This window comes from Clarias gariepinus, chromosome 22 (genome assembly GCF_024256425.1).
Source record: "Clarias gariepinus isolate MV-2021 ecotype Netherlands chromosome 22, CGAR_prim_01v2, whole genome shotgun sequence".
NCBI classification, from domain to species: Eukaryota; Metazoa; Chordata; class Actinopteri; order Siluriformes; family Clariidae; genus Clarias; species Clarias gariepinus.
In genome coordinates this window covers 27,412,378-27,437,836 of record NC_071121.1, presented here as the reverse complement: position 1 = coordinate 27,437,836, position 25,459 = coordinate 27,412,378, and the positions used below count along the sequence as shown (strand labels likewise).

Here is a 25,459-nt window from a genome sequence, read left to right as displayed (position 1 = left end):
CTCCCAGGATTCCCTGTGTAATAAATATGATGCGACACAGAGGCCTATTTCTGGACGAGGACCCATGTTTATCTTACCACTACGCACGGTGAGGAGAAGGGTAAGAGAAGTAAAAAATCTCCAAACCTCACTGTTAGAGAACTGCATCAGAGTGTGGCATCTTGGAGTCACAACGTCTCCAAAACAACCATCAGATGCTATCTACATGCCAACAAGCTGTTTGGGAGGCATGCAAGGAAAATCCTCACCTACAAACATCAACATCAGGGCCCGTATTCACAAAGCTTCTAAGAATTCTCTCAGAGAGCTCCTATCTTAGCTTAAAAAGTCCTAGTTGGGAGTCCTGGACTAAAAGTGATTTAGGAAACTTCTCAGAGCAACTCTAAGGAAGGAGAGGACAAAAACCTTTACCTTGGAGGAGATGTGGTTGATCCCGTTGGGATGATGCAGCAATTCAACGACTCTGATTGGTTGATAAAAAAAAATATCCTCTGAGCTCTAGAGAGATCTGGAAAAACACTCTTTGTGAAAACAGAATATATGATAATAGAACAGACAGTGAAATCATAGTGTTTGCACAAAGTAGCATGTAGTCATGATTATAAAATGTATTTATATACAAAGTTTTTGTTACAGGCTAAGTATCTTAGTTAATTAAACAGCCAAATGTTGAAAATGTGTCTAATTTTGAAGCAACCAATTTTCACACAGTAGTTACTATATTTAAGTTCTTACATTTATTTACCAAAGTGATTTTATTACTTGTGATCCATTTCAGATTGATGGGAGCAAAATGCCTCAGTTTTTACCAATTTACATGATTACAGGACGGTCTGTTTAAGTTGCACTTTTGAATGGGATGTATCCAACGATCCCAGAGAGATGGAAGGAAGTAAAACTACAAGAAAACCAGACTGGACAGATGAGCAGTGTTTTACGTTCAGTGTTTGGAGAATATTTTTTCTTTCTGAATATTTTGTCCTCTGCTATAGAAACTCTTACGCCTTTTAAAAGTCCTCCTCTCTACTCTTAATTCTTACCTTAGGAGCTGTTTTTAAGATGTTCTGTGAATAATTTTTCATCTTTACTTTATCTTTAAGATTTAGTCCTAAACTTATGGGGAAATTCTAAGGAAATATCATAATTCTAAGAATTTCATCAATAGGAGCAACTTTTAGACTTCAACTGGGACTGTGTACCATGGTCAGATGAGACTAAGATGGAGCTTTTTGGCAACAAACACTGTCTGGGTCTGGCGTAAAACAAAAGATTAGTATGTGGAAAAGCACCTCATGCCTCATCCCCATAAGTGCTGGCAAAAGAGTGTTGTACGAAGTATTAACATCAACGGTGCCAATAATTGTGGCACACAATATCATGTAGCCTATCCCAGGAGAGTTAGGGCATGAGGACAGGGTGGCAATCCATCGCAGGGACACACACACAGAAACTCACACACAACGGGCAATCTTGGGAACGCCAATTAGCCTAACCTACATGTCTTTGGATGGTGGGAGGAAACCAGAGTACCCAGAGGAAACCCACCAAGCACAGGGAGAACATGCAATCTTCATGCACACAGAGACGGGAATTGAACACGGACCCTGAAGGTGCAAGGCGACAGTGCTAACCAGTATATACAAACAACAACAAAAATTAATCGTAGACAACTTGTGAGGAAAACATCTCTTTATTTAAGTATCAAAAGTTGCATCCAGTTTCATCTTTGGTTGTGGGTAAACGTAGGCACTCGATTTAAAATCCTCCTTACACACGTTCTAGAGAAGGCACACTCATCAACTTTCATCACAAGTGCATGAACAAACCCGGGGAAATAAAGTCTAAGGCACTAAAACGAGAACCATCATCAACATCAAACCTTTTTACATTATAGAGCTTAGAGAGAGAGAGAGATGAAATCATCAGCCTATATTTCACACAACATGTCCTACAAATCTGTTTCCTGACCCGTGTAAGGTTCAGAAATGAAAGTGCACGAAGCGATAGTTCTAACCTACGATCACACGTCGCGAGGTCGGAGATGAGGAGAGTGTACAGACAGTAGCGTTGACATTCCACGCGCAAAAATGATAAAAACAAAGCATTAAATCGTAAACTAAATTCGTATGTGCTTAAAAGGAGTCATTCAGCCACAAACACAACAAAACGACACGGATTTACAACATTCGCCCTGAATGTAGCCCATTAACCTGAGAGAGAAGTTTGCTTTCATGGTTTTGTGCTAAAGCTAACGAGGAATCAAATCTGCTAAAAATCAGTAAATATTAATAAATACACGCGCATGTGATTGAGAAAAAATTAATCTGATTCTAAACTTTAAGAAGGTAGAAAGCTAGGTGTTCCTCAACATTCCAGTGTTCCGCTACCAGGTTGAATTTAATGCATGTGGTTTCTAGATACAGGACGAGCTTTTAAATGTGACTTAACGCCAGGAAAAAAAAAAATTATATCCAGAAAAAAAAGGTTTGTGCAGCCCTCACCATCTGTTGAAGATCCCATTCCACTAGGTTGTGGACGCAAGGCTTTGGGAAGCCTTCATCATACTGGGATTTCAAGAATCCTCCCGTCTCAGTTCATCTCCAAAGCTGAAGGTTCAATGAGGTTGAGTTTTAGTCCCCCTCAAGTTTCTTCACTCCAGACTTAATACACCATGTCTTCATGGTGTTGTGGATCTCACAGGAGCGGAGCGCTTCTACAGGTTTGGATCCACTCAGTTGCCTCTAGGGGGCGTCATCATGGTCAGGTGCCCGCAAACATTAAGATTTTACTAAACTTGGTGTGGTGGTGTTTTTTTCTTTTTTTTCCAGAGTCACACCAAACGTTATTCTATCTGCATTACTGATGATGTTAAATCTTATCTGACGAACAAGATAGATTGGACTAGTTCATTAGCCGACGTTAGCGAGGACTGGTTATAGTGCACAGTTTACCTTCTTTTAGTCATTTCCTTAAAAAAAAAAAAAAAAGCATCAAGCAAACACGGGACACTGTTTCAGCTAATGGACTACATTTGAATGGAGGCAAATTGTCTATTTTTTTTTTTTTTTTCCTGCATCACTCCTTCACAAGTAAACAACGATACATAAAAATTCACAACAAAAATCTACAGTAAAGATATATATGTTTGTTATCCAACGCAGGATCTTAGAGTTAAGTCGTGAATGCACGCATGTCTAAAGTTCACACAGTAAACAGAAGCGAGATTCAGGTGCAGTTTCGATCGTCACGTTGACGTGCTCGGCGAGATGAACGTGGCGTGTGTGCAGCCGTTGCGTGTTCAGTGCTGTCCAGGTGATGTTCGTCTCCGTATTCCACCGTTCTTGGAGAAAAATCAGCAACAGCTCTTTAAACTTTTATTACCTTTAATAGACACCAGAACGTATGAATACAAAGCGGGAACACGCCTTTCTGGGAACAAACAGCAGCGGAAAAATAAATCTTTTTAAATTAGAAAATAGAAAGTTTTTAAAACCTCAAGACCATGAACACCGACTTCAAGAGGATTGACATCAAAAACAAACAACTGATTGTCAGCTTTCGGGTGCAGGTGTAAACTGCCTGCTCGGGTATCCTGTCGCTTTGGTGTTATTGTAGCCCCGCCCTCTGCTCCTTCCACCTCTGTAGTAAGGGACCTGGCCGTCCTGCCTTCCATATGCTGTATACTCTCTCTTTCCACGTTGGCCACGCCCCCTGTATCCTCCTCGCTCATCCGCGCCACGCCTGAACCCGGATTTGTAATAGCTCCGTCCGGTCTTCAGATCTGCATCACTAAACTCCGCCTTCTCAGTCTGCCATTCTTCTATGAAATCACTCCCCTTTCCTTGTCTGTTACCGTTGGCCAACGCTGCCAGATCCGCCCCTTTACTTGGCACACCACTTTGAGCGACACTGCTGTGCTGCATCTCGATGGTAACAGGGACAGCTACTGGCTTGATGTCTCCGCCCTCTGAATGTTGTTGACCTTGACCTGGACAAAACTGTTTTTCTACATGTGGCATAAAAGCCCTTTGAGCCCCTTCAATTATTGGTAGCACTGTCGGCATGTGGAGCTCCGTCCCATAATGTCTGGGATGAGGTACAGAAAAATGCTGAGGCCCTACTGATTGAGGGGGCGCAGAATACTGTTGTGATGGACCAGCAGGGGGCACTGGGTGCATACCTGCATATACGTTAGGGTGGGAGGCACCGGGCAAGGGCATCTGCATGGGCAATGAATGATGGCTGAACAGCCCAACTTCTAACGGAGAAGGGGTGCGGACCATGCCCCTTATATCAAAGTGACTAAAAGGAGTGCTCCCTGCAGGGGATGGGTTAGGGGAAGGAAAAATTGGCCTAGAGTTGTTCTCTGGTTGCCAGCATACTGGAGCAGGAGGGACTTTGAACTGCATGTGTTGGTAGGCCTGATACAGCGGAGCCAGGTAGGTAACTGGAGCCAACATCTGATACATGTATGCCTGTGGCCAAAATAAAACAAGTACAGGCTTTAACTGATTATCAAGTGGATTGGGAATTGTTAAACAGGTTAATTTATGCAATACTATAATAATAAATCAAACTGTGTACAGGTGAACATGTACAAGTATATTGTGATCAAATAGCCTTACCTTAAGTCCAAGATTAAAGAAGAATCTAAGGACACTTGTATCTGTAAACAACAAAAAATGTTTTGGAGTCAAGAGGTGGAAGTAGAAGTGATTGTACATAAACCCTCATCTATTGACAGGATGTGCACACTTGTAAACCATTCGTTCCCCATAAGAGAACAGTAAAAAAAGAATTTCGGCAACAAAAATGCTACTTGACTAACGTGATAGGATTAGAGAAAAAGCAGTTCAAGTCCAGCTCCACCCCCCGGACTTTAAAGCAGACAAACATGGTGAAACTCGAGGAGCTATGTTTCCAACCTGTCAGTATTTAAGTTACTACTTATCTCCCTCCAACCTCCAACTATTGTGCAGCAGTAAATATAAAAATCATATAGGTGGGCGTATTTGCGGACCTGGTCGCACAACTTGTCAAAAAGGGGGATAAAAATTTTGAGTTCTTAACATGCATTCTGCATTGTTAAAAGCACATATATTTTGCCTTAAATCCCCAACTTCAGCATTACCAATGTGGCTGTGGAAAAGGGGTTGTCAGTAAAGCAGATGAGAAAGATGGTACCGTTTGGCAGGTCTTTGCCGGCAGTGTTGTAGGAAAAGGGAGGCAGTGGGACAGCTTCACCCTTTTCGTTCTGGGGAAAACCGGGGTAAGACGGGTCTTGGCAAATCTGTTGAACTGAGAAAGGGTGTTGGGATGGGGCATCAGGCACCAAGGCACCTCCGGCACCTGCAGAAATATAAAAAGAAACCTCAATACTAGGGTGTTATAGATTTCTACAGCAATTAAAAAAAAAGGACTTGTGTGATCTTACCTGCAACAGGTGAGACTGCAGGATCACACAGGTAGGGTTGAGGAGCATGAGCGAAAGGTGGAGTTGGGACTGTAGGAGGAAGACAGGGATCTGGCATGGGGGCAGATGTATTTGGAGAAAAAGATGGCATAGGGGCTGGATACGGAGGGTAGGGTGGATAAGGCAGGTGAGTACCAAAACCAATATGGTAGGGAGGAGCAAGAGAAGGTGCTGGTTGAGCAGGAGGGGTAATGGAGTGGGAGACATGGATATGAGTGGGTGCATCAGCTGAGTCTGGTTGCTCGGATGCCGTCTGCTCAGAAGGAGTATTTGAGGCAGCAAAAAGTTCTGTTGAACTAGGCAATTCTGTGGCAGAAGGAATCTGAGTTTGGGCAGGACTCTGGGTGGTTACGGAGACAGTCTGGGAAATGGTATGGGTAAGTGAAGAAGCAGATTGAGTAGAAGAAGGGGAAGATACTGGGGTTGATATAGGGTTAGGGGCAGTTGCACATGGAGATACAGGTATTGTCCTTGGTTGAGAAAGAATAGGAGGGGTAATAGCTTCTGGAACCAAGCTCAGAGTCACAGGGGTAGTTACTGCTGCAGGCTGATCCGAGCCTTGGGACTGAATTGTTTGAGACAAGTTCTGGGGTACAGAGGTGGTTGTCACAGGGCTGGTCTTGGGCATAGTTAGACACTGAGTGGGAGTACTCTGAAAGGATATCGGGGTATTTAAGGATGTGGTAGGCATGGGGAGAGACTGCAGTTGGGCAAGATTAGTCTGAGAGGATACCGAAATCACTCCAGAAGGCTTAAGGGCAGCTTGAGATTTGACAGAGGTATCCTCAAAGAGAACTATGGGTCTTGTAGGTGGAGCAGGGGCTGTTGGAGACTGCATGGCAGTAGTCTGGGACGAATCTGGAGGTCTTGAAGATGGACCAAAGGCAGGTGGAGACGGAATGGGGGTAATCTGGATAGAATCCAGGGGTTTGGTCGATGGAGTGGATGCAACTGAAGACTGGATGGGGGTAGTCGGGATAGAATCCGGGGGTTTTGTTGATGGAGTGGATGCAACTGGAGACTGGATGGGGGTAGTCTGGATAGAATCCAGGGGTTTTGTAGATGGAGCAGAGGCAGCTGAAGACTGGACGGGGGTAGTCTGGGAAGAATCCAGAGGTTTTATAGATGGAGCAGAGGCAGTTGGAGACTGGACGGGGGTAGTCTGGAAAGAATCCAGAGGTTTTATAGATGGAGCAGAGGCAGTTGGAGACTGGATATGGGTAGTCTGAGAAAAAACAGGGGGTCTCGAAGATGAAGCAGGGGCTGTTTGAGACTGCATAGGGGGAATACGAGCAGATATAGATGATGATGATTTGTAGGGAACTCGGGCAAGTGGTGTTTTAGAGCCAGGGGCAGCTTTTGTCAATTTTGGAGCTGAAGGGGCAGGTAAGGTACTAGACTGAGTTGGGATGAGCTCTTCTTTCAAGGGAGGAGATATTCTTTGGTCTTGATCCACTGAACTTTTTTTCTGGAAGACATTACAGAGAATAAAACAAAGGTATTAAACTATACCACAGTATGCAGAAAAAAACTGCACTACACATGTAACTCTTGACATTTCAGAAAACTTACTGTTAGTTTTCCTCTTTCTGCCTTATGACTAGGGTTCAAAGATTGCTCTTTGGTATCTGAAACAAATAAAAAAAATAATCAAAACTTTTTGGTAAACCAAGCTTCAATGTTCTATTGAATAGAAAGACATCCCAGAACCTCTCTTAATGCATTTTTGTCTAGACAGCAACCTGAACACAACAGTAGAACTCTTTTACTTTATATTCCAGGATTGTATGACCCAAAACGAGTCCAAGACGCTTTTTTTTGTCTGTTTAAATCCAAGCTGCTTTATCTAGGTGCTAGGTATCTATGATTATAGCATTTGAAAGACCCTTTATGTAGCAATATTTTCAAAAGTATGCCATCAGCTTGTTTGTAGCCCTGTCACAGCTTGCTCTTCGGATAAAGAAAAAAATCAGTGGTAGCTCAGAGGGTTAAGGATTTCTTTATCAAATAAAATTTTTCTCTCTACGTAGTAACAGTATCAAAGGCACGTTGTTAAACCCTGTGAAAATATCAGGGCCAAGTTAATGATAAATCACTCATAAGCCTAATCTAATATTAAAAACAAAAATCTATTCTCTTGACCCACCTGCGGCGGCTTTCTTTCTGGTTCCTTTTTTCTCAGGTCTTCTACTCCCATCAATATTAGCAGCCTAAACACACGGACACACACATTGGTACATCATAAAATACAATAACACTACCAAGTTACAAGACACCTCAGAAAGACTCAATAATGTCTCAGTCAGTTTACTCTGAGAATATTCAGTGGCTTTCATCCTCAGAACTGATCGCGTATAAAACAAAGTTAATGTGCTTTAAAAAGTTTTACCTGCGCACTTGCTTCGAGCGATGGGAAATTCTCCTCGTCTTTGTTCAGGAACTCCAGCAGCGCGTGGTCTTCCTCAAGCGGTGATGCACCATACCCACCTGTACCCGGATCACTCCTCCTGCAAACATTCAAAGTCCCTGTGATATCTGTGCGCGTATATGAGTTCACGTGTGCGTGTGTGTGTACAATAAGGTTAAAACATACCTGATGCAACCATTTTTTCCCAGTGACTGAGACTCTACGGTGGACTGCGGAGAACCTTGTGACATTGACCTCATGGGATTCCTCCCATGTCTTGGGTCGCGCTCTGAAATCAGAAAGATGTCAAAACGTTTTCAGCTTTCTTTCAATTGCATAAACGTTAAAAAAAAGAAATCGCCTGAATTGAAACTAAAGAATTTATAAAAGGATGACACAGTGCTACAGAGGCAGACAAACTGAAATTTGCCTCGGCATACGAAGCATTTTCAGCATATAAGTGACAGTAACCGAACCGCCGGCTAAGTCGTGCGTACGTCCAGGAGCCATTCGAAACTTGTTGTTACTTACGTAGCACCAGGGGTTAGTTTGGTTTTTAAGGCAGCCGCCGGTGCTAAGAGGAATCATAAATTAAGGTTAAGTGAGGTTTAATATCTATTTATTTCATATTGATGTTTGTAAATATCTTTTCTAAATGTTTTGTTTGAGTATGCAAAAAATATAATTATAGTGTTGGAAATTGGTAATATTGGTAATATTTTTGGGTGGCTGGAACAGATTATCTACATTTCCATTATTTCCTATAGGACAATGCGTTTCACAATACAAAATTTCACCTTAAGAACTGTTAATAAATTTGTATGCCGAGGTACCCCTGTATATGTTACTGATAAACATGTGACAAATGCTGGGAACATCTTTGTTTGTAGAGACTTGAACGCTTTTAGAAGACACTCTGACCGATCACAGAGACACTGTAAGCTTTAGAGAGATGATATCGATATCACAAAGCGTCACAAAACACTGTATATGATATACTGAGGGAACTTTTCTATTGTTGTGTTTGCAAATTTGGAGATTTACAGATGGATTGTTCTGGAACATCTGGTACCACTAACGGTTTGTAAACACAGCGGGCTAATTAACACCCACCCGTGTTTCCGTTTGTGCTGGTTTGTCTTTTGGGTTTCTCCGTCACTGTAGACCAGGACTCTTCTGAATGAGAGCGCAGATTCCACAGCGGAACACTGTACCTACACACACACACACACACACACAGGTTGATATAACGTACAATTTCAATATTTTCTGCTGAATTATTGACATTCGATTACAGTCTTTACTTTTCTCCCAGTTCCTCGATGAAGACGGTGACGGGTCCATCATCGGCGCTGACATCCTGAATGTACGCGCCGTAGAAGCGATCCGTATTGTTCAGCCGCACCTGAGACGCAAAGGGACAGGGGATTTGTTTTTTTTTTCTTTTTGTGTTTAAAAGCGAGATGTTTAGTGATCATGTTTGTGGAGTGTTTTCTGTGAAGTGTTTATTATTCAAAGAAAATACTGAATGAAAGAATAAAAAGACATGTTACTCAGAGCGCTTGCTGCTATTTAAGTGGCAGACAGTAAAATCTAACCGTTAATGCAGAGTTTGGAACCTGCATTTTGACACAGATAACTCACAGAAAGCCCCGCCTCCTTTGTTTATTTTTGTTTCACCTACTCAAAATGAGAGAGGGGAGGAGGGGGCGTGAGAAAAGGACAGGAAGACAGAGAGTCAATGAGAAAAAGGTGATTGGAGGGGAGGGAGAGAGAGCAAAAATAAATAAATCAGAAGAAAAGAGAGAGAGCAAAGAAGAAAGAAAAAAAAAAGAGTTAAAAAGAGAGGAGGAAGAAAAAGAGACAAAAAGCAAGAAAGAGAGGGACATAAAAACAGAGAGAAGGGGAAGGAGAAAGCAGAGAAAATGAAAGAGAAAGCAAAAAAGTCGCGGTTAGAATAAGAGAGAGAGAGAGAGAGTGCAATCAAGAGATAAAGAGAAAAAGACAGAGAGAGAGAGAGAGAGAGTTTTCAAAGAAGTGAGAGAAGAAAAAAAGAAAGCAAAAATGAGGGGGTTAGAAAGTGGATAAAATAGAGAAAGTGGAAATGAGATGTCAGAAAGAGAATGCAAAGAAGAAAATGAGGAAAAAAAAAAGAACAAAGAGAAGGCAGAAATAGGAAGGTCAGAAGGACAGAAAAAAACATGAAAAATACAACAGAGATAGAAAAAAAACAGGTGAATGGGTGAGGGAGAGAGAGAGGAGAGACAGATTGAACAAGACGGACAGAGAGATGAGGAGAGAAAGAGGAGAATGAGGATGAGAGAGAGACAGAAGGATGGCTGTGTGTTTTTCCATCAGATGACTCTCACACACACCTGACACTTGTCTCCAGCTTTGTAGTGCATCCCGGCCGCCATGCAGAAATCCTTCCTCTGCTGAACTGAGACACAACAATAACACACACATCACCGTGTTAATACACGACACCTCTCTCTCTAACACTAACAACACTCTACTACCACATTCAAAACATATTAGCCTTTTAATGTTTGTTTTGCATAACCCATCTCAGTTGACATATCTATTAACATGTCCGCCACACGAGGGCGCTCTGAAACATGACGCACAGTGACACATCTCCCGTGTGGAAACTTTTTCTTTTTAAACGTAGCCAGTGTTCTAGTCTTCTGGTTGCCATGGTTACTAAAAAAGTTTTTTTTTTCTTCTTTGCAAACGATGCAACAAGTCTTAACGCACGCAAGCATGCAGGCACGCACGCAAACACACCCACCCCTGGGTTACCTCGTTTTGAGCGCAGCCACACTTCATACTCCACATTCCTGAAGTGGGAGGGGCTCAGGGACTCCTGCACCTTACGACGTAGGCAGCCACGCCCAACTCCTCTGGCTTGGCCCCGCCCACGACCCTAAGGTGAAAATGACCGGACGAAATTAGGACCATATATAAGGATGCAGAGGAAGTCAAAGTGTAGTGCATGTGTGTGTGTTTTCACCCTGTGAGCTGTCCTGTTGTTCACACCGGCTGGCCTGCTTGTAACTTCACCGGACCTGATAAAGACACATTAATAAATATTCTATAATTTTTCTAACTAACGTTATAATATGTCTGCAGGAGAGGCAAGCGGGGAGCATCAGGACTTTGCTATGTTGTTACAGCAGCGCCACACACACACACACACACACACACCAGAAATCCTCTCCCTCGTCCAGGTCAGAGTTCCCGCTGCTCTCTCTCTCCTCTGTTATGATGGTCTCGCTCGGTACTTTCGACATCCTCAGGCTTGACGTTAACGCACTCCGGTCCATATGGAACACACGATCGTACAGCAGCTCGTACAAGATCGCTGAAACACACACACACCCTTTAAGCATCAGACATTTTATTCCAGATGTAACAGATGACCTGGATACATTACTCACACTGACACACGGCGGCATTTTCCACAGAGGATGCGGGGTACACGCTGTCGTAATGGTTCCCATTCAGGAAGCAGAGCAGGACCTGGGATCCGAGAACAATCAAGGGACAATCATCATCATCATCATCATCATCATCATCATCTTCCAAACCTGCTTAAACGACCTTAAAGCTTTTTATATCGGATTTGGGACAATGGTCACCACTGTCCAGGTCCCTGGTGGGCCGCATTAATGCCATTAAAATGAGTATTCTTCCTAAATGTTTATATATTTTCCAGTCTGTACCTGTTTTTATTCCCAAATCTTACTTTGGTTCTTTAGACTCAATTATATCTTCTTACCTTTGGAAACGTAAACATCCACGATAGAATAAGTCCCTACTTTAAAGATCTAAAAGAGACGGCGGAATCGTTTTTTACTACTAGGCAGCAAACATTCGATGTGTCATCTTTTGGTCATATTTTCATAATCAACGTAAACGTCCTGCCTGGGTGGAAATGGAGATAAAGTCTGTCAAAAATCTCTCTGTCTCACTCCTTGGATCTGCATTCCCCATCCCCTCAATTAAATCAATCAATAATTCTGTTAATAGGCACACCTTGAGAGTATGGGCTCAGTTCAGAAAGCACAGCGGTCTTCTGGGCTTCTCTCTGTCCTATCGTCTCTAACCATCGCTTCCAACCTTCTTTATATGATTCAGTGTTTCAGGAATTGTACAATAAGGGCATCAAGCTTTGCAAAGATCTGTTTGTTGACCATAGGTTTGCATCGTTTAAACAGCTTTTTGAAAGGTTTGACCTTCGGAATTCTCATTTCTTTTTAGGTATCTGCAAGTGAGACACTTCATTAGCTCTTCAATACCAAATTTCCCTGAGGCTCCTGATGCAAATATTCTAGATAATCTCCTCTGTTTGTCCCCACTGCGTAAAGGCCTAATATCCACTATTTATGGTGGATTGATGGGTTTAAGTCACACCTCTTTGAGTAAAATCAAAACTGTTTGGGAAAAAGAACTACATTTGTCACTGTCCGATTTTTTCATATACTTTTATAGTTTGATTCCCTTCCTATTTAATTGTTTATTTGTTTGTTTTCTAGTCCTTTTTTCATGTAGAACCAAAAAACTTCCAGCTGTTTTCCACTGTATTGGACTGTGTTTTGTTGAGGATTTTCCAAACGCAAGATTATTCACCATCAGGACAGCTTTACAGGACACTTTTTCTAACATCACGCTCCCGGACTGATTCATTGAAACTGGTAAGGCCTACTGATTTCTCCCGCGCACACACACACACATTTATATATATATATATATATATACAGTATATATATATATATATATATATATATATACACAACATACCAGACTTTAGACATTTTATACATTTACTTACACACTAAAAATATTGTACATAATTGTAAATATTGGTATCTGCTTCACTGCAGTGTCTATTTTTTTTGTACTACATCTACGAATGTTTGTAGAACCGCGGTCCACTCGTATCTGCAGAAATTCATAACTGGAATGTTCGTAAGTCGGGGATTACTTACATAAAATTCTGTATATTCCCCTTCCAGCAAACTGGAAATGTTTAAAAATCCTGTACTGTACAAACCAGGCCTGCACATTTGCATACTTGAACCTGATTGCCTCTCATATTTTATGATGTAATAACAGACAAATAATTCTTTCAGGTGTTTAGCTTGAACACATTGATCTCTCTGTGCACAGATTAATTTGATCATAAAAATAGACTAGGTTTAAGTTAAACAAGAAATCTTGAAGGTGTTGCTGCGAACCTTATCGGGGTATCCGTTCTGCGTGATGTTCACTGGAGGCTCTTCGGGATTCTGATAGATAATAAAATCATGTCTGCAAGAAAGATGTGGAGAAGAAGATGGCACGGTGTGAGAACACAAGAACATAAGTGAAGAATAAACCATGCTGTATTGTGCAGTTACGGAGAAATAATCATCAATGATGTGGTGTGTTAAAGCGGAGATACAGTTACCAACAATGAGTGCTTTTTTTCTCTTTTATTACAGAATATTATTTTTTTACGTTTATTAAACAACCAATAAATTTTTTTTTTAAATCATATGATTTTATCTCTTTTGAGATTAATAAAACAAAAAACATATTCTGTCCAAAGATTTGTTTCCGAATAATAAAAGTTACAGCTTCACCCCAGACCAGTTATAATCGCCCCGACACTGGAGACTCCTTCCATAAACAGGTACATAAAGTTACAGAAAGCCTCCCTGAATCAATGCTTTTTTTTTTTTTAAATACTTACACGTCACGATAAACAAGCTGTTACTACGGTAACGATAACCCTTTAGAACGATTTCGCACTGAGAATAAGGAATTCAGTCTGATTTATTATAAGAACTCCATGCGTCCATATAAACAACAGGTGAAATCTTCTTACTTATAAAGAACGGCCAGAGCGCTTATTTCCACTTGTCCAACCCAGCTCTGGAAAAACACAGAGAAAAAACAAGTTATACTAAATACTTAAGTAGCAGAGATACAGTACGTGTACATGCAGACTTCATAACATCACCACTCCTCTGTATTTATGATTCTCAAACAATTCTTTTTTTCAAAATAATTTTTTACTAAAAATCACAACTAATTTTTTTTTTGTATTTTATCACTAATTCGTTTATGTGCGCGGTTACAGTAACTAAAATTTAAAACTCAAATATTCTGCTATAAATAGTGTATGCTGATGAACTGTATATCTTATATGTACACATGAGGAGGTTTGTTTATTCTGGTGTATACATAGTACATAAAAATTATACACACACGCACTTCAGGTTCCCCTTCAACTCTTACAACACACCACCGTCCTGGGATTTGATCTCACTGAGCGCTTCATGACTAAGCGTGACTTGACATTGTTAAAAACGGGAAAAAAAAGGAAAAAAAAAAAAAAAATCACCATGAGCCTCTCCTACAGGCTGATACTTAAAATAAAACAATTGAATGAAAAAAAACTTGCGAAATAAACATTATTCATTTTATATAACAAATAAATAAACAGTATCTCCAGGCATAAATTCCTTTATCTTATTTCCGTTACCTGAGGATCCTGAAGCTGGCGCAGATATTCCTCAAAGTCACCTTCGATAAACTGGATGCACACAAAACAGAATATCAGATCATGATTAAAATGTGTAGAAAACTCATCTTTTATGGGTATGTTCGTTCAGAATCTAATCACACTTTTTAAATTATTCACGAACGTTAAACTTTCTAAAAACAAAAAATTAGTTTTTCCAGAAAATACAAACAGCTTGCATCTTCTGCAAATACTCGCATTTTGTGAGAGTATTGCTTCTTATTGTTTTTAGTTTGGAGCAGGTGGGAATTTAAACATTTAATTAATGTAACGCCAGTTCGAGTTCAAGTTCAAGTTGGCTTTAGTTAGTCTACAGTGAAACGAAACAACGTTCCTCCAGGACCAAGGTGCTACATGCAACATAAATTTACAACATAAATTAACAGAGAAACTAAACTAGCTAAACGAGCAACAACAAAGTGACAGTGCGACAACCACGACATAACAGAACACAAAATATGGTGTTGAGGTAGTTGCATGACGTTTGAGTATTTTTTAGGTACCTTTTTGTAGTTATTAATAGAAATGAGCAAAAAAATACTCAGTACTGATTTTTTTTGTGGCAATATGTTGGCACAATGACTCCAAAATATTTTTTTTTATTTACAGTATTTGCGTTTGTTTTTGAGGCGATAAAATATTGCAGTTCCTCTTTAATCCTACAGACGGTGCTATAAAGTATTCACAGCATTGAATCCTGCGTTTGTTTGTTTAAAACTGTGATAAAATCTGACAAAAGTAATATTGTATTTATAAAATTGTTAACAGAACGGTAATACAAATCGAATCGCACCTTGGGATCGTGATAACGTCATATCAGGTAATTCCTCGTGATTTCCATGCCTAACTTCCATTACTTAAAAAAAAAAATTGTAAGAAATATAGCTGCTTGACACAAATCAGACAATAAACATTAGTGCTTCTCAAAAATTAAAAAAATTGACGAATTGACGATCTCCCCGTGACACACACAGCTCTAACTAAACACAAACTATGAGTGTAACACCTCACACACACACCGACTCGTACAGGTCCCGTTTCTCTCTGAGGTATTTTACGCACTCGGCCCGGACCCTGGTGTGGAGACTCTGACAGTGCAGCACCTGAGAAACAACACACAGGGGAGTTAGATGTAAACATACATAACAAACAGCAAAACAACAACAAAAAAGGAGAAAATGTTAATAGCAGATCTGTTCCTAGGGTTAGGGTTAAAGTTTTATTTAAGAAAATATATATCATGGTATTCAAGAAAAATACTTAAATGAATTATCATCATCACTACTATTACTATCTCACAGGCTTATTATTATTTTTTTTATTATTCTTTTTCCGTAAAAAAGTTTGGCGCGTAACTAGTCCCGAACTGCTTGTCGTAGACCCATGAATGAGGTGTCAAATCGTGTGGCTTATTCGGGAATGGGGTGCTATGACACCGGTTTAACTGCCCCAAAAAGTCCCATAGACTTAACATTGAGACCATCATCAGCTATGAAATCATAGTTAGATATCATAGCTATGTCTATGATGCCACGGCAAGCACCACTCACATTTTCTTCAGAAAATATACCTCTCTAGTATTATATATTTTAATTTTGTTCCAACAGGACAGCGTTTCTTAAAGTTCTTCTATTCATTACTGAGTTATATACATAATTATTAGCCTGTTTGACTAACAAATAGAAAATAACTCAAAAACAATTCAGCTATAAAGTCAAGTCTGTGAACTTAATTTGTTGGATTTGTTTTGAATCTTCAGTAATACATTCCCATTAACTTTACAGCAAACAAGCAAACTACCATTTAGGGTAAAAAAAAAAAAAAAAGTCCAGATATGAGGGTGGAAAAAATCTTTTGGTCTAAGGGTGTTACTTGGTGCTGAAACATCTCACAGAAGAGAATTAACAGAAATGTTTGGATATCTGCAAACAAAATTAGCTAAATTCGATATTCTAAGAAAGGTGAAAGTTTCTTAGAGAATCATTACTGGTGACGAGACACGGATTCATCACTACGAGACTAAGAGTAAACAGCAGAGTCTGGAATGGAAACATCCTCAATCAAAAAAAAGGTCAAAAGTCAACCATCAGCTGGAAAATTTAACAACGCTTACAGTTTTCTGGGACTCTCGAGGGCCAGAAGTATAGGAACATTATCAGCAAATAGTCTCAACAATCAACAGTGCTCGTTACATGGAGACGCTTGTTAAAGAGCTGAAGACTAAACTTCAGATTAAATGACGATGCACGTGTCCACAACTCCTAGTCGACACTCTGAGGTGTTAAAGCATCCTGATCTCGTCCTGAAAGCAGCTCTATGAGGATGAAGAGTCACTTCTGAAGCAGAACTGAAGACAGCGGTTCATTCGTGGCTCACAGCTCAGGATGAAACATTTTTAACCAGGGAAAACGAGAGCTTGTGGACAGATGGACAAAGTGTGTTGAAAAGCAAAGAGATGATGTCGAAAATGATGCATTTGTCTTTTCCAAAAGGTAATTAAATAGAAATTCTAAAGCCAGAATGCAGATCATTTTTGACTCACTCCCGTAAGAGAACAGCTGCGTATGATTCACGTTAAAATGAATCATGTCCAAATAGGGGCTTCAGAAACAGTGCTTAGAGCTTACAAATAATCTATTTCATATTTGTTTATAAACATATTGGACTCATAAAAACAATTTGATAAGCTGGAACAAACAACAATATTCAAAAATGTAGAAACATTTCAGAAACAATGATTTTTTTCTATACACAAAACTCATTTGCATATGGCAACACCCAATAAACTCCACTCTGAATTCCATTAGGTGGCACTCTAAACTATTTACACATTTTCAGTAAATATGTAGCTTTTTGTTTCAATTAAAATAAAGTTTGTATTTAAATAATTGAAATTATTGTATTTGCAGTTAGTTTGTAGTGTTTAAATACTGCACTTGGTTTTTAAGTGAGAAAACTAATGTTATAAAGAACGAGCTATATTTAATTGGTCATTAAACTTTTTTAAAAGTGTAAATTTGTAACAAATTTATATTACAGGGGTTCTTAAACTTAATATTCAATGGATTCAAGTTGTATAAAGGGACAAAGGTCCGGAAACTTAAGTGATTAGCAAATACCTTTCGATTTAATGTACATTCACATTTAAGGTAGTCTGAGACAACATACGTTCAAGCCTAGTGGGGAAAAAATTACACTGTTTGACTGCAATCAGATGCCTAAACCAAAGCGACTGTAACTTTAAAGTAACTTACATTAAAGTTTCAAAACAACCAAGTTAGTGCAGAAGTACTCCATTTCAGGTAACACAACTGAGCACGCAAAAGATGTGAACAGTTAAAACACACAGCAGCCTCGTTTGAGAAGTTACACAGTCTGACTTCCATCAGCTGCCGAAACCTCAACACAAAAAGGTGTGGTCTCTAGAGCTTCTCTTTCTATATTTGCATTGTGACATCCTCACTGCACAGGGGATGTGATGTACACTGATACAAGGCACGCAAGACAGAAAGTAAAAGTCTGCTAGCCATTAACAAACTGTATATAATACAGAATCGTAATTTTTATTGAATAGGCACCAAGGTGTCATTATCATATCGTCTGGAGAGGTGACTGGTGATTCCCATCACTAACACACACACACACAGGGACATGGTACCTTGTCTCACAAACACCCTGCCTCACAAATTTCTATCTTAAGAGCTCAGGTTTTGCCAAAAATTTGCCTCGGCATATGCAAAAATATGATTATAGTTCGGGATATTTCTAATATTTTGGGTGGCTGGAACAGATTATCTGCATTTACATTCATTTCTATGGGAAAATGTGTTTCGTCTTACGGACTCAATTCGTATGCCAAGGTTTATAAAATAAGCTTAATCTCCAGTCCTGTCACCTGAGGCATCGAAACTCTTCTATAATCAATGTAACTGATCTCCATATTACTCTCCAGATATAAAAATGCAGTAATCCATGCTCATGATATGATTTGAAATATCATATAAATTTTTACATCAGTTTGTCTTTCTATGTGCAGATTTCCTCTAATTTACTTCACCTCAATACAACCACTGACTCTCTGATTAACCCTTTGTTTCCAGGAAATGCCCTGCCTCATGAAAATGACTCACTAAACAGTATATTTCCTGAAGTGAAAAAAAAAATATTATAATAATAAGTTAAAGTTTTAACTACATGTACAGCAGCAGTTCCTTCACCTATAAACAAAATAAATCCTAAATGTATTTTTTGGTGTGTTTAAACCCTTTAATTCTTTTTAACCCTTTACCTCAGTCTTAACTTGTTAAGTTCTCACAAGAGATCATGTAACAGCTAGGCTAGTTAGCTTCTCTACAATGTCAATCTGTATAGTTATAGAGATATTTACCTTACTTTATTATTAAAAAGCTTTTTAAAAATCATCATCATTATTTAACGCCAAAAAAAAATCAATATGGGTTGGTTGTTACAGTTAGGCTAAGCTACACTAAGCTAGGCTAAACTACGATATGCTAAACGAGGCTAAGCTACGGCAACCTAAGATAAAATATGCTCATCTAAATTAAGCTAAGCTAACTGCCGTCATTTTTATCTTGGGTTGCTAGGCGCAACTTGCTAACGCTACTCGCAGCAATGCTACGCTAATTTGCCAGTCATGTTTTAAGGTGATAATGTTTCTGGACGGATAACACGTTTAAACGTTAACAAAAGAAAGCGAATAAATATATATTTAATAAAACAAAGCAAGGGAAAAATCAGAATTATTATTTATTAAAACGTCTGTTTTGCTAGTTAGCTTCAGCTTGCAACACTTTGGTAACTAGCAAGGCGTTGGAGAGAGAGTGTGTGTGGTTTGTTTTGAAGCCATGCTCAGAGATTATATTGTTTTAACAGTGTGTGACAATGAGCACAGTTGGAGAAGCATGGACGGGGTTATTAGCCAGCGTGTGTATGTGTTTGTGTTTAGACGTGCTGGAGTTTGGAGTGTGTGTGTGTGTGACCGGACTGACCTGCTCAGCCACGGCTCTGAATAAGCACGAGCCGTCCTTGGCTATCCTCTTGCGGCAGAGCCCGTGCGCTTTCAGGTGCGCGTCCATGAGCCTCTCCACACTGCGCTCGTCACCGTGCGGCGCGTCCACTCCCGCGCGTCTCTCCATGGCGAGATCATACACGGGACACTCTGTTAGATTACTGATCTACATTTCGAACATTGACACAAATAAAAGCCGGCTCAATCACTCGCCCGCATGCACGCAGACACACTCACACACACACACTAGTTAGGAATCACTTTCGTTTTCAGTGAAGCTCTGATGGAGACAGGAAAGTTTCATTTTATCACCAGAGGGAGGGGAGAGTCAAAGCTACTGACATGGGAACCAGACTCGAGGAATAAAAATCATGAGTTGAAATCACAATGCCACCCTAAAGACAATAAAACTCGATTCGTTTCCGTCTTGTCTGTGTGTGTGTTTATTATTCACTCGTTTGGGAGGAGTCGACTCATTTCAGTGACTCCATTCTTCAAAGCGACTCTTAAAGACTCTCCCTGTGTCTTCATGTCCAAAGCATGACATAACTTACAGTAACATACCATAACTTCCATACATCTATCCGAAATCAGGCCACGAGGGTAGCAGTTCCAGCCCCTGACTTTCAACCCCAGCCACCTCAACCAACAGATTCAGTGAAAAAAAAGAGTGGAGCGCTTGATAACAGCAGAAGCAGGGATGATCAGGGGTGCACAAACTTTTTAAACAACTTTTGGCAATGCTGTGTTTATCATTTTTTTATGATAAAAAAAAACGTAATTTTGATGCTTCATTGCTTATAAGAATTGAATTTCTACTACTCTGACCTCAACACACCATACAGTAGCAGCAAGCAGCGATTAAGGTGCCCAAGCACTTATTCAAATTCAAATTCAAATTTTATTTGTCACATACACAGTCATACAGAGTACGATATGCAGTGAAATGCTTAGACAACTGCTCGTGACCTAAGAATAAAAGAATATGAATAAGAATAGGAAATAAATATGGAAATTAAAATAAAGGGTAATTTTAACTAGGGAAGAATAAAATAAAAATATACAAAGAAAAGTTAAAAATAAAATAACTGTACACAAAAATACACAATATAGAAAATATATGGAGAATTGTGAAAAAAATGTAAAACAATAAGAGCAGCCGAATAAATGGTAATAAAAGAATGGTAATGTCCATGGTGGAGGAAATTTGGAGAGGTGGAGGTATGCTCTGGAAAGCAGAGGAATGAAGGTTAGCCACAGCAAGACGGAATACATGTGTGTGAATGAGAGGGACCCAGGAGGATCGGTGAGGATACAGGGAGCAGCGGTAAAGAAGGTGCAAGATTTTAAGTACTTAGGGTCAACGGTCCAGAGCAACGGAGAGTGTTCAAAGGAGGTAAAGAGGCAGGTACAGGCAGGTTGGAATGGGTGGAGAAAAGTGTCAGGTGTGTTGTGCGATAAAAGAGTATCAGCGAAAATGAAAGGAAAGGTGTACAGGACAGTGGTGAGACCAGCGATGCTCTACGGCTTAGAGACAGTGGCGCTGAAGAAAAGACAGGAGGCAGAGTTGGAGGTAGCAGAGCTACAGATGTTGAGGTTCTCTTTGGGAGTGACAAGGATGGATAGGATCAAGAATGAGTTTATCAGAAGAACAACCCACGTTAGATGTTTTGGAGATAAAGTCAGAGAGGCCAGATTGAGGTGGTTTGGACATGTTCAGAGAAGAGATGATGAATATATTGGTAGAAGGATGCTGAGGTTGGAACTGCCAGGCAGGAGGTCTAGAGGAAGACCAAAGAGGAGATTTATGGATGCAGTGAGAGAGGACATGAAGTTAGTTGGTGTGAGAGAAGAGGATGCAGAGAATAGGGTTAAACGGAGGCAAATGATTCTCTGTGGCGACCCCTGAAAGGGAACAGCCGAAAGACAAAAAAGAAGAATGTCCATGGTTGTGCAATCCACATATTAAAAGTGACTTATGCAGTGCAAATATTAAAGTGATTAAAGTAATTTCTTTAAAGTGACTTGTGATGGAGTGATTTGATGACCACGAAGTGTAGTTGTGCAGTGGCCACTAGTGTAAACGAATGAAAATCTTTGGTCCCACACCTAATTAACGGGGGAACCAGAAGCCATTTTTAGATATTCATATTTCTTCTTACTTCCTGTTTTTAGGAGCCCTTCAAAGTTGCTAACAAACCTCGTAGCTCGGTTGTTAACAAACGTGATATGATCTTAGCTGCCTAAACAGGAATTTTGGTGTACAAGCACTCTATCACCCTCAATAGGTCAAATGTAGCATCATTGCTGGTCTTTTGGCTGGTTCCATCGAGGGGCCGCCACAGCAGACCTTCCAATTCACACAACTCGGCACAGGTTTTATGACAGATGCTCTTCCTAACACGACCCTCCCAGTTTATCTGGGCTGGGGACCAGTACTGCATCCAGTGGCTGGAGTTTGGGTGGGAATTGATCTGAGCCACCAATGCTCATATAATGTTGCTCCCAGATCAATGTTTAGAAGAACACAAGAAGAAAAAGAGGAGCTTACAATCAAGACATCAATTAAGCGGTGTTTGTTGAAGATTCAGTTTAAATAGTACACTGGTATCTAACTCAGTGTCTGGCTTTATCTGTGTGTGTGTGTGTACATGACAGAGTGGGGATTAGTGGAATATTGATGAGGATGGGGTTCCTGTCCAGCAGCTGTTACACATCCTGGTCCTGAACAACAGAGAGAAAGAGAGAGAGAGAGAGAGAATCAGAGACAGAGAGATCCAGTATAACAGTGACACTTAATCTGAGGTAAGTTTACTCAATTTAAAAAAAATATATATTTATACCATAGCTAATCCGATTGATTGATTTTTTTTTTTTTTTATAACAGCAATTTTGACAATAGTGTGATGTTCAAAGCTCTGACATTGTGCCTGTAGTGGCAGCTTAACCTGAAATCATGTTGAATCCTTGATATGGTGCTAATAAAGTTTGTTTAAAGTAAGGAGATGTTTATGTTGTAACATGTACATGGAAGGAGTCTCCAGTGTTAGCATGTTGGATCAGATAAATGTTTCTGACATCTTCAGGATGGAGGAGTTTATACTTCTTATTTCTTCAAGAGAGAGCAATAAGGAGATGATCATGACAGGATGACTGTTTATAGCTGCTACAACTGTATAAATGGATAAAAAGTGCTTCGATCAATAAAGTGTTTTTCCTTGTTGTGTTGTCAGAGGAATAAAACCCTTTGGATGTGCGGTTATAGGAAAATAATCAACGTCCATGTAGTAACCGTAACTTCGATTCGTCATGACGTCCTGCTGTTGATTAGGTTCCTCTGTAACAGCATGACATGGAGGGTTTTGTTTTTTTTAACACAAATATCATATGTGTGTGTGTATGTGTGTGTGTTTGAGGATGCAAATGAAGCTGATGAAGAAAGTATTGTTGGTGTGTGTATGTCTGAGTGTGTTGCCAGCATGGTGTGTGTGCTTTTCACGCGGAGCTTCAACAGCTACTTGCATGGACATGAAGCCTGGCCACATCAGCCCTCAACCGCAGCATGCACACATGCCGTCTGCAGTGACCATACACACCAGCCGGACAGTCTATCTACCACAGCACACACTCATGGGTATGTATATATGTATACACACACCCTTACACGCATATTTTGTTATCTCCATAATATGAAGTACTCCCCGTGTACTTATACAGAAACACGTCTCTGTGTGTGTTGCAGTGAGTGTACGGAGCTCCCGAGCATTTATGGGTCTTCTGCTGCATGCGCGCTCTGTAGTGGGCGACCGTGTGGTTGGAGGCAAGTTCACACTTTATCCGCCAGGAACACACACAGTGTCCTGCCTGTCTGCTGCAGACACGGTCACACACTCTGACAAGCTGCTGAAGAGAAACCTGTCGTTCACCTGGAAGGCTCCAGGGCAACCCAGCGGGGACCTGAGATTCTAGTAAGACACACACACACACACACACACCATACTGTATATAAACAAATCCCAACAGACACTATAATGTTATCTAACTATGTTGTTTCTGTCCAGTATCACAATAGTCCACTCCTATTTTGTCTACTGGACTCGGATTCACTCAGCCGTGGTGCATGATGGGACTCGTAAGATCCAAACTGGCCATAATGGTGGAATACACAACGGGATTGTCTCAGGTAACAACATGTTACTACCTGACACACTCCTGAGATTTTATAAACCATCATGTGCCTCACACTAAGCTTGTAAGCAGCTATTAAAGTTAAATCCCAGGTGGAAACGCGTGAAATATGGTTAGCCTTGTGACGCTCCCTGGAGGATGGGAAGCAGGGGGAATTCACAGTGACTTTAATTTCATCCACACACTCACTTACACACGGCCACATTGCCTTCTAGGCTGAGCTCTCTCTCCCTTTTAGCTGCTGCAGGAGGACATCATTACGCGTTACCTGCAGGTTCAAAATATTCCTCTTAGCTCCTGGTTGACGTTTGACGTCTCCCCCCACCCACCCCACATAACACACCTCTTAACAAACCGTCTTATGCCAGGAAGTCGCTCGGCTTTCATCTGACTCATCATGGGAAAGAAAATCCATCATCACCATCTGTGGCCCTGGTCTGTGAGCGATTTCGAAGCACAAGATACCATGGAACATATAACAACTGAAGTGGGGCAAGATCTAAATGAATGGCCATCCCAATAGGTAGTACTGTAGGACCACCCACCTGACAACCAGATATATATTTTTAGGATGCACTTGGACTATCTCACCAAGAGCTTGTAACTGATGTACTGTACACTGGGTTCTCCTCAGTTAGGGGAGACAGCTGCCCTTGACCTGAGTGGAAATCCCAGATGCTGTAATTCCACCATCCCAGCTGCACACTTCTTTGGGTTCAGCATGAGCCACGCCCACCTCAGTGATTTTATGGCTGGCTTGAAGGTTTTGCATGTGCTGCTCCCAGTCATCATTATAAATGATCAACAAGATATGTATTATGTTGGCAGAGGATTCTGGCCTGTAGGGACAGGGGTAGCTCATTGGTTGAGGTGTTGGACTGCTGATTATGAAGGTCCCTGGTTCAAACTCCAGCACCACCAAGCTGCCACTGTTGGGCCCTTGAGAATGACCCTTAACCCTCAACTGCTTAGATGTACCGTATAATAATATACATTGTTAGTCACTCTGGATATAGGTGTTGGCCAAATACAATAAATGTAAGAAACTAAAGTGCTGCAGAAGCCCAGAAGAACCAGAACAGGAGTGTAACAAATTGGTGCAAATCGAAGGGTGAGGAAAGGTTCCCATTTTTCATAATACGATTGAGTCAAGGGAATCTGGCAAAAATCTGGCAAAACAGCTCATCGATATGAGGCATCAGGTTTTGCGTCAAATTTAGACATTGCATTAACTTTCCACACAGGACTGGACCGACCAATCAGCCTTGGGCTCTAAGACCACCGGGCTGCCCAAATTACTTAACAAATAATTGATGTGGTAAGCCTAGCCCTAAGTTTATCCTGAACCTCATTTTTCTTGTGTTCAGGTACGCTTTAAATCAACTGTATATGACTACTGCATATGGAGGAGCCTCAGTGTGGTCACCTGTGATGGTCAGGTAACTGTGCAGTGGTGAGACACGTGCTTTCTGACACGGCGAGCGGTGGTCTCCACATGGGACTAGTGGCATCTTCTTGACTAACCTGTGATCCGAGCTTCCAAAATTTTCCTCATAAATGACTTGAAACCCTGCCTGATTTGTCCCAAGAACCAGTGGATAGATGAGGTTAGGAGTAACTGTCTCTCTCCCTCCTGTCCTGACTCGGTCCTGTCTTCCCCTGAAAAGTAATAATGGATGCGAGTAATTGTATTAATCATGAATATTAGAAATATGGGAAAAATTCAATCAGTGATGCATTGTGATTCTTTTGTGTGGCTTCTAACTCCAAAATGATAAGAATTTAAAAAAA

General features: G+C 40.5%; 1 protein-coding gene across 1 annotated transcript; it reads right to left on the bottom strand.

Moving 5' to 3' along the window:
• Positions 1-1,671: 1,671 nt before the first annotated feature.
• Positions 1,672-19,737, bottom strand: otud4 (OTU deubiquitinase 4). Its single transcript, XM_053481979.1, has 20 exons — positions 19,461-19,737; positions 15,471-15,554; positions 14,413-14,463; positions 13,753-13,799; positions 13,121-13,193; positions 11,321-11,402; positions 11,088-11,244; positions 10,894-10,948; positions 10,683-10,806; positions 10,256-10,320; positions 9,185-9,285; positions 8,994-9,094; positions 8,067-8,169; positions 7,863-7,980; positions 7,620-7,683; positions 7,046-7,101; positions 5,435-6,941; positions 5,185-5,349; positions 4,626-4,666; positions 1,672-4,475 (listed from the first exon to the last, which is right to left on the bottom strand). Exons 1-20 carry the CDS (start codon positions 19,605-19,607, stop codon positions 3,552-3,554), a joined length of 4,065 nt encoding a protein of 1,354 aa, XP_053337954.1. The 5' UTR covers positions 19,608-19,737; the 3' UTR covers positions 1,672-3,551.
• Between the last annotated feature and the right edge of the window lie 5,722 nt (positions 19,738-25,459).